Here is a 13872-nt window from a genome sequence, read left to right on the forward strand (position 1 = left end):
AAGAAAAATTACCAAAGCAAGTGTCCCGGTTAGGTTTTTTTGTTGTTGTTGTTGTTTTGGTTTTTTTTTGTTTTGTTTTGTTTTGTTTTTTTTTTTTTTTTTTTTTTTTTTGCCAACTTGACACAAGCTAGAGTCATTTGGGAAGAGGGACCTCAGTTGAGAAAATGCTTCCATGGAGATTGCCTGTAGACAAGTCTGTAGTACATTTTCTTGACTAATATAAGCAGCCTCAGCCCACTGTGAGTGGTGACATGCCCTGAGCAGGTGGCCCTGCATGTACTGAGCAAGTCAGAAAGCAGCACTCCTCTTTCCTGCCTCCAGGTTCCCGCCATTTGAGGTCCTGCCCTGACTTCCCTCAGCGATGGGATGTGGCCTGAGAGATGTAAACCGAAATAAGTCCTTTCCTCCCCACGTTGTTTCTGGTCATGGTGTTTTATCACAGCGATAGAAACGGTACTAAGACGCCAGGATGGTTCAGCACAGGCAAAACCAGAAACGTGATCCAAGGGCAGAAATTACATCATCTCAGTAGATGTAAGAGAAGGAAAAATAAATAGTACGTATCAACGTGGCATTGAATGTGCTGGTGGCCACCTGTAATCACAACACTCAGGAGGCTGAGGCAGGCGAGGAGGATCGTGAGTTCAAGACTAACCCAGGCTGCACAGGGAGACTGCATCTCCAAAACGGCAAAGGCAGGGCCAGAGAGACCGCGGAGCAGGCATCAGCACTTGCTGCCCGGCCTAGCAGCTTGACTTTGAGTCCGGGGCCACAGAGTGGAAGGACTGACTCTCGCAAGTCATCCTCTGACCTCTTCAACCACTCCACGGCACACACCCTCTCTCATCCACGCCACACACCAATAAATGGATGTCATCTAAAACGGTTTGGTTTGGTTTTGTTTAATCAAAGGCTGGAGATACAACTCAGGGTAGAGTGTTTGTTTAGCTGGGCTTGATCCCCAGCACCACACATACAAAATACACACACCACATACACACACACATACACACCACACCCCATATATGCAAACTACACACACACACACCACACATGCATACCACACACAAACACATCACACATATACATATCATACACGTATAACACACACACACACACACACACACACACCAACCACATCAGAACCCCCTTGCTTTCCATGGCCTGAATCCGCACAAGCTCATGTTTTGAAGGCCTGTTTCCCAGCTGGCGGTGCCATCTTGGAAGGCCATGGAATCTGATGGAGACACGCTTAGCTCATGAAGGTTCCAGCCTGGCTACCTCAGCTTCCTGGTCCACTGTGATATGAGGCGTCTCTGTCACGTGCAGCCGCCTCCGTGGGTGCCCTCCCCACCACAATGGACTGAGACCACGAGCTAACACTGGGTCTCCTCTCCTTGGCGTTCCTCTGTCGGAGTACTGTGGTCCCAGGGTCAAGTGGTAACTTACACACCGCTCTGTTCCAGACCTTCAGTGTCTCACAGATGACCCTTTTACTGCTCAATCTCAACAGCAGAGAAGGAACACAGCCCTTCCCTCACGGCCTCTGAAACATCAGCTGCCAGCATGATGAGGGACAGAGGAGAGCTTCCCTCTTGGCTTCCATATGCACCAACTCACTCGCTGAGCACAGTCCATGCATACACACACATATGCATGTATACATACAAATATGCACTCACACTCATATACCTGCACGATGTAAACACATATGCATACACACTCTTGTGCACACATTGAGATACACATGCACGCACATGTCCCGACACACATTTGTGCTCACACATGTGCATACACACAGCCAAACCCTCTGCCTGCCTTGTCTGCCTCATCAATAGCCTGTAGTTGTGTAAAGGTGAGAATGATTCCAGGTGGAAATGGCCCTGTGGTCACTGGCCTGTGACAGACACATTGAAAACAGCTCTGCTTCCCACAGCCAGGTCCTCTGACCAGCCACAAGCTTGGGGAAGTGGGGCTTCAGGTGCCGGAGCATGCCGTTTATTCTGGAAAGATGTCACATGCCCCATCACCAGACTAAAGGTTGGGCCACTCCTTCACACCCAAGCACTGCCCCCATTCATGTGTTTCTTGTGAGCAGGCAGGGCTTAGGCAGGGCAGGGAGCTTATCGGCCTCACTTGTTCCTTGGCTCACAAGCCAGTCAGGGTGTAGAAGGCATTTCTGGGTGAGACTCTGTGATCAAATCTAATCAGACAAGGAGCCTGGGTGGACACTGGGGTCTGAGTAACTCCAGACATCTATGAGCCTGTCGACCCCAGCAAGATGTCAGGGAGGTCAGGGGACACGCCTGTGTCAGCCACAGTACCCTCATGGGTCATGCAAACACCCCTTGTACAAGTAGGATGAATGACTAAAACAATGGGGAAACTAATTCACTTTCTCCGGCAGCTCAAAGGCTGTAAGAACTGCCGCCTTGGTCTCGGGCTGCAGCAGGGCAAAGGCCCCAGTTGGACAAGGCAAGGGGCCGTGTCGAAGGGAGAGAGAGAGGAGACAGCAAGACCCACAGGACTGAAGATGGGGAACTGAGTCTCCTCGGGGCTGGAGGCTAGCAGGCTGACAGTTGGGGTTTCTCACTTGTCTCTGCAGGTGGGAGCCATGAGTCTCTAGGAGCCTGAAGAGAGTCACCAGGACAGCAGCCAACCAGAGAGTCACTGCTAACCTCTGCTTGAGGACCACCCCACACACCCACACAGGCTACCTCAGGCTAGAATCATCTGCCTCACTCCAAAATGCTCCACCAAGACATCAGGCCATCTCAGGGAATGTGGGCCCTCCCTTTCCATGCTCAGGTCTGTGCAAGCTGGTGGGCAACCAATGGACGATGAATCCTTCTTCTTCTTCTCCTTCTCCTTCTCCTTCTCCTTCTCCTTCTCCTTCTCCTTCTCCTTCATCTTCTCCTCCTCCTTCTTTGTTGTTGTTTTGTTTTGTTTTGTTTTGTTTGAGACAGGGTTTCTCTGTGTAGCCCTGGTTGTCCAGAAACTTAATATGTAGACTAGGCTGGCCTCGAACTCAAAGATCTGCCTTCCTCTGCCTCCCGAGTGCTGGGATTAAAGGTGTGCACAGCCATGGACTTCTTATTGAACACACAATCCCGGGCCTGGCTGCAGGTGGCCTCTCAGGCTCTGTGACCAGCTTTTTCTCCCTAAGGGTTTTCTAGTTTTCCTAGAACATGCTCTAACCACAGGGGATGTTACAGGCTGGACCAGGATGAGACCAAGAAGCATCCACAAACCACCTGTTGAAGACTGAAGTCACACAAGGGCCAAGATTTGTCTCCAGACCCTACAGAAAGGAAATGAGTAGGGGCAAGGGCTGCATCTGGGATCCCAGCACTGGGGAGGATGAGACCGCAGATCTTGACCTAAAAGCTAGCCTGGGCCACATAGTGAGACTAAACCTCCAAAGACAAAGAGAGAGGACGTGGGGAGGGAGGAAGGAAGGAAAGGAAGGAAGCTGGAGGGAGAGAAGGAGCACAAATGAAGTGATGAAGCCCCAAGTGCACACATGCGGAGGTCAGAGGACAAGCAGGACTCCGTTCACCCTTCTACCATGTGGGTCCCGGGAATCAAACCCAGGACATCCGTCTTGGCGGCAAGCCTCTTTACCCGCTGAGCCCTCTCACAGACCCTTGAAACTGCTTTCACCCACAAGTGTTTTAAGGATTAACAAGAAGCATCTGTGGCTGGGCATCAAAGTCAGTTGGGAAATAGGAAATCCTGGTCCTGCGGCTTACAGCTTACCGGGGGCATATGACCCCCAGCAAGGCACTGCGCTGAGTGCTAGCGTCCTCATCTAACCTTCCACGGGGCTCTGAGGAGGATGAAAATATAACGTGCTCAGCACTGCTGTCATATGGCCCGCCTAAGGAGCCGTCAGCTCTCAGCTGTGCTCACATTACCATCATCTAGCTAGATGCTATAGCAATGTGTCTTCCTGCTACTGCCCATCCTTCCAACATGGAGCCCTGAGAGCTGTAATGCAGACAGGTGGTGAAACACAAGGAAGAACTGGCAACTAAAAGCTGGAAACCTTTTGGCTATGGATACGCAAGTACCCATTCCCTAGATTCAGATGTGAGGATCATAGGTCTCTGTGACAGCTCCATGGACCCTGGAAATCCAACACCCCTACCCCATCCCAGGAGCTCAGGAGCCAGAACAGTCTGCTAGCAGTTGAAGGAAGCATTGACCTGTACAGGAGCAGGATGGTTTGGCAAGCCAGTGAAAACCTGCTAGTGTAGGTTAGGATGGTATCATTTAAACTCTAAAACCACGGAGTTACAAAATGCAGCAGCCAGCCTAGGGCATTCCACCCACCAATGGTGACAATTACGGCTGCTCCTGAATATAAAATGAGAGAGACTGCTGGGCCAGCCTGAGAAGGTGATGGCAACCATTCATTTCCTTCCATGGGATGTCTCAGGGAACTGTGGACCCAGGAATGGACAGATCACAATATAGACAGGTGGGTGGTTTTAAGAAGCCAAAATTCTGCAGGGCAATGATGGCACACACCTTTCATCCCAGCACTCAGGAGGCAGAGGCAGGCAGAACTCTGAATTCGAGGCCAGCCTGATCTACAGAGTGAGTTCCAGACAGCCAGAACTACACAGAGAAACCCTGTCTCGAAAAACCTAGAAGGAGGAGGAAGAGAAGGAGAAAGAGAAGGATGAGGAGGAGGAGGAGGAGGAGGAGGAGGAGAAAGAGGAGGATGAGGACGAGGACGAGGAGGACAAGAACAAGCCAAAAAACAGGGTTTTATATGGAGGCTGTTAATTTAAAACGCTTAAACCACTGGCTAGACTAAAAATGAAATGCAGTGTGGTATTCTGAACACCAGAGGGCACCCTTTGGCGTGGCTGAATGTTTCCACAGGGTTCCACTTAGCGCATCCCAGGGAGACTAGGGAGTCCCTAAAACTCAAAGCAATCAATCAGTATCTTCCTCCCCCTCTCTTTCTTTCTCTCTCCCTCCCTCCCATTCCTTTCCCTCTAGCTCCCTCTTCCTCCCCTCCTCTCTTCTCTCTGTCACAGGCATACAAGCACACGCACGCACGCACGCACGCACGCACGCACACTTTAAAAAGAATTATAATAAAAACTTCAGTTTGTGGCTGAGTGTAGTGGCGTTGAGGAAGCTGAGGTAGGCAGACAGTTAATTTGAGGCCAACCTGGGCCACGTAGCAAGTTCTAAGACAACCTGGGCTACACAGTAAGCTGAAATACATCTTGGGCTGGGGATGAGGCCAAGGTTGCCTTGGTCATGGTGTCCTTCACAGCGCTAGAACAATGACTAAGGCAGAAAGGTCTTTAAGGGGCCTTAATGGGGCATTAAGAAACATGGAAGACAGAGCAAAGGGCATGCGTTGTGTGTGTGTGTGTGTGGTCCTGGGTTTGGAGAGAGAAAAGAAAGAAATGTAGCTCATGTGTAATTCTATCCCACCCACCCCCACCCCCACTGACAGGAGAAGCAGCTTTGGAGCAGACTTTATTCTCAAGTTTTGCCACCATGTGTCCAACAGACAGTGTTCTGAACTACCCAGGAACACTATTGTCAAACTTACATACAGCCACTTACTTGTTAATTTTTATTTTTATTCATGTGTGTTTGTCTCTGTGTGGGTATATGCACAGGAGTGCAGGTGCCACTGGAGGCCAGAAGAGGGCATCGCAACCCCCAGAGCTGGAGTTTCAGGTGGTTGCACACCACCCCTCTGTGGGTGCTGGAAACTGAACTCCTCTGCAAGCGCAGCAAGGGTTTATAACCACTGAGTTCTCCAGCCCCACAGTTACTTATCTTCAGTGAATCAAGCTTTGCTCAATCCAAGCCAATTACCTAAGATGGCAGCTGTCGCCATCAAAGCTCACACGCACACTGTTATTGTGTGCAGGTTTTTTAATGACAGTTAAAGACTGTAACTCTACGAAGAACCCTGACCCGCTTTAAGAAGCACAAGGCTCCGCTGTTGCTGTTGCAGGCTCTATGTAAAGACGGTTTTACACAGCTTTAACCCTTTATAAACGGGGCTCTGACTGAACACACACAGACAAGACTGAGGGAGGAAAGAGATTGTTTCCACAACATGCCTTAGTCAGAGGGTAGGCTGGAATACAGTTATCCCAACTCCCAAGCCTCTGTCCTTCTCATACCCAGCAAACCAATATATAGAGATAAAGATATAGGTCGATATAGAACACACAATAGGGCCTTGAGATTGCTCCGTGGGTAAAAGCACCTACTGTGTGTGCTAAGTCTTTGTCAACTTGACATAAACTGAAGTCACCAGGAAAGGGGGACCCTCAACTGAGGAACTGTCTCTATCAGAGTGGCCTGTGGGTATATGTCTGTAGGGACATTTTCTTGGTTGCTCCTTGTGATGGTTTGAATAGACTCATATATCTGCATTCTTGGTCCCCAGTTGAAGAACTGTTTGGAAGGATTAGGAGGTGTGGCCTTGTAGGAAGAGGTGTGTCCCTGATGGTGGGCTTTGAAGTTTCAAAAGCCTACACCAGGCCCAGCCCTGCCTTCCTTTCTCTCCCACCCTTTGTCCCTTCCTCTCTCCTCTTTCTCTCTGCCTGAAGATCGAATGCACAGCTCTCAGTGACTGCTCCAGCACCATGCATGCTACCGGGCTCCCTGCCATGATGATAATGGACTAAACCTCTGAACTGTAAGCCAGCCCCCGATTAACGCTTTCTTTTATAAGAGTTGCTTTGGTCATGGTGTCTCTTCACAGCATTAGAACAGTGACTAAGACATAAGTTGGCACCAGGGAGCAGGGTATTGCTGTGACAGGCCTGACCATGCTGCTTGTCGGTGGAATGTAGACTTAGGGACTTTGGATTAGGAGAGCAGTTGAATGCTTTAAATGCTGTTTAACGGGCCATGCTGGTAGGAGTGTGGAAGACAGTGATGCTGAGAGCAATGTAAAGTGTGATAGCCTGGCTTAAGATGTTTCAGAAGGGCCAGGCAGCAGTGGTGCACGCCTTTAATCCCAGCACTCAGGAGGCAGAACCAGGTGGATCTCTGTGAGTTCGAGGCCAGTCTGGTCTACACAGCAAGATCCAGGACAGGCACCAAAATTACACAGAGAAAACCTGTCTCAAAAAAAAAACTGTTTCAGAAGGGAAGAATATTAGTAAGTGGCCTTGAGATCGTTCTTGTGATAGTTTGGCAAAGAATATGGCTACTGTTTGTCCTTGTCCTAAAAATCTACCAGGTACTAAATTTGAGAGTTTTGGATGAACGGCCTCGGCAGAGGATATTTCAAGACAGCCTAGTACTGACTGTGTCGTATGGTTATTAGTGGTCACTCTTATGCAGAGCTATACTGAAAAGCAAGCTGGACAAAGAGAAATACAAAATGTACGGTTTGTGGAGAAAAGAAGCACTGGGAAGTGTAATGGAGCTAAGTGCTGTGCTCGAGGAGATAAAAAGCTTAAAGAAAAGCCTGGTGCTAAGTGGGATAAAGAAGTGATGTCATCATGTCAAGACCCCATCCAGCTAAGCTTCCAACTCTTGAAAAGAAATTAGAGGAAAGCTTAAGCAGGGACAGGAACCATCATCAGCAGAAACCAGGGCAAGTGTAATTGGATGAGGGGGCCATGTTCCAGTTCCATCAAGCAGGAAAACTTAGCAGCTTCAACCACGTGGTTCTGACTTCAGAGCCAAAAATACAAGAAAGGGGCTGTGGAGTCTCCCTCTGCAGGTAAAGAAAGCCTCTAAGGCCCAGAATGTATCGGCGGTGTCCCTGCACAGAGGAGGCCCAGAGAGGCCACTGCATGAAGCTATGAAGGTGAAGCCTAGATTTCATCAGAGACCCCAAGACGTTGGAGATGCCAGAGCCATGGGACACCTGCCAAGGAGAGCTGCTAACAGGAAGTGGAACCAGCCCAAGAGAGAGAAGTGTGCTGGGACAACAAGGTTGAAAGGAGCTGGAGATCTGACGAGCACTTTGACATCAGACATGGAGATGCAGAATTTGGAGTTTGCCCAGCTGGTTTTCAGTCTTGCTTTGGTCCAGTATTTTCTCACTACACTCCCTTTTCTCCCTTTCAGAGTGGTAATGTGTATTCTGGAAGTATATGATCTGCTTTTTTATTTTGATTTTACAGGGGTTATAGTTAAGAGATTGCCTTGAAGTGACTTTGGACTTGGAAGCAGTCTTAGGAGTGAAAGACCATGGGGACTTTTGAAGTTGGACTAAATGCATTTTGCATGATGAAATGGCTACATACCTATGGTGGCCAGGGAGTGGAATGTGCTGGTTTGAATAAAAATGGTTCCCAGAGGCTCATACGTTTGCATGCTTGGTCCCCAATTGGATAACTGTTCGCAAGGATTAGGAGGTATGGCCTTGTTAGAGTAGGTATAGCCTCACTGGAGGAAGTGTGTAACTGGCCATGGGCCTTGCCAGCCCCCACCCCTGTCTGCTGGCCTGCTCCCCACATAACAATAATGGACTCATACTCTGAAACTATAAACAAGACCCCAACTAAATGCTTTTTTTTTAAATAAGTGCTATCTTGGTTATGGTGTCTTTTCACAGCAACGGATCAGTGACTAAGATACTAGTTGATGTTGGAGTGCACAATCCACCATAAGTGGTGCCGTCCCTGGGCACAAGGGCCTGAGTTGTGTGTCCAGAGAGCTGAACATGGAGAATAAGCTGGTAAGCAGCCCTCCACCATGGTTCCTGCCCTGACTTTCCTCCGTGATGGACACATCACAATTGGGACGTGTGAGCCAAATAAACCCTCTCTTCCCCCAAGTTGTTTCTGTTTGCAGTGTCTGTCACAGCAATGGAGAGCCCAACTAGGACACCACGCAAGCCTCCAGACTGAGTTCAGTCCCCAGAAGCCACACGAAGATTAAAGGAGAACTGACTGATACAACATGCAAACATATAAGAGATGGTTTCTTAATTCTGTGTTTCGCTCAAAAACACCACTAACAACCTCCCAGACCAGGAGAGAGGGACGTGGTTTTCATGTCTCAATCAAGGGCACAAAGCTGCCTCGTATAGATGGAGCCTCCATGGAGGCCACCAGAAGGGCCCTAGAAGTTAGCTAGTGTTAGTTAGGCCTAATAAACAATCCGGTGATGTATTCTTGGATTTAGCAAAACAGAGTTGCCAAAATGCCATCTTCAGATCAAAATGAAAGTGCATCTTAATTTTAAAATAGCCTGGTGTGTCTATGTAAGAGAAGAAAAAGTCAGAGGTTGCCTCTGTGGCTGGACTGCCTGCCTAACACATTCAAAGCCCTGGGTCCCATCCTGATCCTAAAACCTGATCGTGGTAACTCGCTCTATAATCCTGGTCTGGAGGCAGGAGGATTGAAAGTTCAAGGCCAGATTGGCATGGCAAGTTTGAGGCCAGCCTGAACTATATACAGGAGATGCTATCTCAAAAATAACTAAAGCAATAAAAGTGTAAAACCATGAGACGGCTCTGAACAACTGGCTGGATTCCCTTCCAGAATGATTTAATAGTGCATTGTGAGTTACACTGTTCTCTTTTCATACACTTCAGAGTTCTGATCAAATTTATGGCCACGGAATCCCCACCGGGGAGGTCAGCAAGCCCCACCCCCGACACTCCCCACAGCTCTGTGAGGTTAAGGCTGTTTGCCAGCCTCCTAAAGCCATCCACTGTCACTCTATCTGTGCTTCCTTGACTCCGTGAAAGCTAAACCCTTCCTGCGGGCTTCTCAGCCCCGCACCCGACTCAGAAACACGAGAACAGATGAGAGCCAGCCCTCTTACCGATTTCTGCTGGTCAAACATGAGTTTTTTATAGAAGAGATGAAACTGTTCAAAACTGAGCTCATCTTTCTGTGCACCAATTTCCTGTAAGTATAAAAAACAAGGTGACCACACACAGCTAGGTGTCCACCATCACACCTCCACCCTCTGCCCTTTGCCCTCTGCCCTCTGCACACAAACAGAATGGCTGAAGTCAACCCACAATCCTCTGAACCCCAAAGGCCAGTGATTCCACAGTCTCCAGACTGGGAGAACACACAGGGTGCCCACCCCTGAACCCCAGGAAACCCCAGGAGGAAAGAGTTTTGGACAGGTTTCCAAGAGCCACAGGGAATGACGTCCCTTTTGGGGGGTGGGAGATACTTTTTTTTAGATTACCAAATTCAGATACACTGATCAAGTACACACTTCTGATTAATGTGTAAAGGCAGAAAATGTAGATGTGTATATGTGTGTGTTGGATGGGAGTGCATGTGTGTGCCTATGTGTTTTTGTGTACATGTGTATGCATGTGTGAGTGTGTGTTTGTGTGTGTATGTACCTGTGTGTGTGGCTGTGTATATGGCTGTGTGTGTGTGTATGTGTGTGTATCTGTGTATGTGGCTGTATATGTGTGTGACTGTGTGCATGTGTGCACAGGTGTGTGTGGAGAGTAAAGGTGACCTTCAGATGTCATTCCTCGAGCAGTATTCATACTTTTTGTTTTGGGTGTTTTGGTTTTTTTGAGGGGGGTATTATTGTTGTTTGGTTTGGTTTCTTTGTGTTCTGTGTCTTTGTTTGTTATTTTTTTAAACAAGGTTTCTCACTGGCCTGGAACACACTAGGAATGACAGGCTGCCTGGCCAGCAGGCCCCACAGATCCATCTTTCTCAGTCCCTCCAGGGCAGGGATGACAAGCCCATGGCAACCATGCCCAGTTTGGTTCTCTTTCTACTTGCTGTGTGTACACACATGTAATGGGCAGGGATGTCACAGTGTGCATGTAGAGGTCAGAAGCCACATTACAGAATCAGCTCTCTCCTTCCACCTTTACTGCAGCTCTGGGGATTGAACTCAGGTTGCCAAACTTGCAAGGTAAACGCTTTCATCCTCTGAGCCGAATCGCCAGCCCAAAACCCAGCTCTTTGTACATGGGTTCTGAGACTTGAACTCAGGTCCTCAAGGAACTCACACACTGAGCCATCACCCTATCACTAAGAAAAATGTTTTTAAAAAACTTCACTCACTCAAGCAAGAGTTAGAGGCCAACCTTAGTTAGAGCCCCAGGCCAGCACGGGTTCCTGAAAGAGGCACTAAGCAGGCCTGAGTTCAAGTTCCCCAGCTGAGCTTCGGCACTTACCACCAGCTTGTCCTTGAGGAACTTGACGCTGCTCACTTTGAAGTTGACCAGGGGCAAGATGGCCTTCAGCTCCCGGAGGCTGATGCTGCAAAGAAGAAGACCTCGGTTTCATCAGCCTCGGGGTTGGGTGGGAGGGGTGGTACAACCCTATCAACAACCACCTTGGCACCTACTCCATGATAAAACTAACAAGAAACAAGACACTTGAGGTCTGGAAGAAAGGGACAGCCTGATGACGGGGGCTGGTCCCTACCCCTCAGCGATGGTGGTAGACATGGATCACATGGGAGATGGCTCCGGAGGCAAGTCCTGTAGGAGACCCCATATGGGCAGAACACTGTGAGTATTAGGCACCTGAAGAGTCAGAAGCAAAACTCATGGGCTTTCAAAGTAAAGTGAACCGGAGAGGGGCAGACAGACAGGCAGACAATACTGCCAGGCAGTTGGTTGCCATCCTCAACCAAGCCATGGCACCTCCCTGCCCTACTCACATCTACCTATACACACACACAAAGCACCAAGCTCTGGCCCCAGGGTCCACAGCAGGTGGGGGTTGTGGCTTAAGGGGATGGAGGAGGTGGGGGAGGGCAGTGCCAGCCTAAATCAAAACCAAATTCCACAACAGTCATCAAGCCAGAACACCTGAGGGTGGAATCTCCAGGAGCTAGCTGCTCCTGAGCTTCTGGAAGTTTCTAGTGAAGAGGAAAGCAAGGGGGAGTGGGACCGATGGAGGTGATGCTAAGGGGGCCCATCTCGGGTGGGCTCTGCTCCCTGAGGTCCAGCTACCTGTCCCTCAGCCTCAAAAGCCTCAGGAGGCAGCCCTTACAGCCGCCTCCACCGGGGAAACTGAGGCTCGGAGAGGCCTGCTGTCCAAAGAGTGTTAGACCAGAGTCACCGCAGCCCAGGCCACCCACACAGCCACATTCCATGGCCTTCAGGACATGACACCGGAGATGAGGGGCCATGCCGGAGGGGCCACGGGTCCTTCTGGCCAGAGATCCAAGCGTCCAGCAGAGCTAGAGAGGGCTGCATGCTCTAGGAGGACCCTGCCTCAGGTAAGGGCAGAAAATGCACCCCGTGTCCCCGAGCCGGCAACTTGGCCTTGGTCATAATCTTCGGAGGAGAGCCGTATGTGCGATTCCAAGTACTACTGCAGCCACCTCCAGCTCTTCCCTCTGCTTCTTCCACCAGGTCTGGCCTGCACAGTGATGCCCTCCCCAGCTGCACAAACAGCACTCAAGGCTCCCACAGAGGGCGCGAGGTCCTTGTGCGCACAAATAAGCACTGGGAATCCAGAAACGTTAAACACACAGGATAGTCTCTTCAAGGGAAGAAATATACAAACTGCTTTCCGCCCAGAAGGCTGGGAGTGGTTAACAGCCCGGTGACCTCTGCGCTATCTGTATGGCAGGCCACACCTGGCTCCCCAGACTCATATGTTTATCTCAGTCACCTCCACAGACCTTTATCTTAAGCACTGTTTCTCAATCTATAAAAATCCATCTTTCTGGAAGGGGTCGCATGTACTTTACAAAGGAGTTTCACTGTAGTTGTGCCTTGAGGTTTATCACGCACACAGGATTGAGTTATCTATCACCAGGAAATCGTTTTTCCAAATTGTGCTATACTTAAATATACCTAAAATAAACTGCCTGGTGTCAAACTCTCCAAGTTTGAACCAGCACCAGCTACTGAGTTGTGTTGAACTAGACTTCCTTCTCGCCTCGTGCAGATCGACACTGCTGGTCAAAGTGTTTGCAGAGTTCACCACAGGCTCCCACAGCTGGACACCCCCAGTGGGCCAAGAGGGCTGACTGTGCCTAGAAGCCAACGGACTACAGAAGGTGCCTCAAAGAGTAAGTGACATACCCCTTGGCCAGGGCAGGACGAAGATAGGGAGCAGCAGGTAGCACATGAAAAGACACAGCAGAGAAAGATCGAGAACGTGGGGGTGAAGGAGGAAGGAATCAGAGGCCGCCAGGAGGCGCCCAGGCTGCACCAGTAAAGGAAGTGCCCATATCTGGAAACTGAAAATAAGGAGGGGTCCCAAGAGCCAATACAGCTGCTTAGAGACTGACTAACGGAGCAGGCACAGGAGGATGGGCACCTGGGACATTGAGCCCAAGCACTCCAACCAGACACCTGTCCAAAGGCACTTGAGTCAGCAGAGGCCAGGGGCAAAGGGCTCTTTCAGATCCTTCATGCTAGGAACAAATGAGTTCCCTCTCAGAACTCCCACCTCCAAGAACACACATCCAACCCAAGCTGTCCCCAGCAGCTGGGAGGAGGGAAGCCAGCAGCTCTCAGCTGCCCCCACCTCTACCATTCCGGTGAGATGGAGAGAGTGCCTTACTCACAGGCCCATCCCATGCCAGGAGCCCTCAGTACCCAACGACAGGTCCAAGCATGAAAAGCAGAATTGCGTCTCTGGACCTTCATTCCAGAGAGCTGGCGGGCAGTGCCTGAACTCCCCCTGGAGCAGCCCTGCCTCCTGCAGTCTCCATAGCCATTCAGTCTCTTCCCAGTCCCCAGCATCTGCTTCCTGGACACAAACCAATAACTCCGATCCCATCCTAGGGCTCAACCGGAAACCAGAGTGATCTCTCTACAACAAAACACAACTTCCCCCAAGGGGCAACTGACACCCTCTTCTATGCAGACATCATCAACTGATCACCAGAAGGCCCAGCTGAGTCCTGGGGGCCTTCAAGGACACTTCTTGGGCAGCCATCACCAGCAGAGCCCCTGAA

At 49.8% G+C, this 13872-nt stretch overlaps 1 protein-coding gene across 1 annotated transcript in view; it reads right to left on the bottom strand.

Moving 5' to 3' along the window:
- The window catches only part of Plcg2 (phospholipase C gamma 2), a 141710-nt gene that overhangs the window by 58603 nt on the left and 69235 nt on the right, over nt 1–13872 (bottom strand). Inside the window, exons 6-7 of the mRNA XM_052728975.1 lie at nt 11123–11207; nt 9784–9867 (exon numbers count right to left, since the gene is read on the bottom strand). Coding sequence (XP_052584935.1) covers nt 9784–9867; nt 11123–11207 — 169 coding nt within the window. The remainder of the gene's footprint in view (nt 1–9783; nt 9868–11122; nt 11208–13872) is intronic.

This window comes from Peromyscus californicus, unplaced genomic scaffold (assembly GCF_007827085.1).
Source record: "Peromyscus californicus insignis strain IS unplaced genomic scaffold, ASM782708v3 Scaffold_8__1_contigs__length_139910024, whole genome shotgun sequence".
Classification (NCBI taxonomy): Eukaryota; Metazoa; Chordata; class Mammalia; order Rodentia; family Cricetidae; genus Peromyscus; species Peromyscus californicus.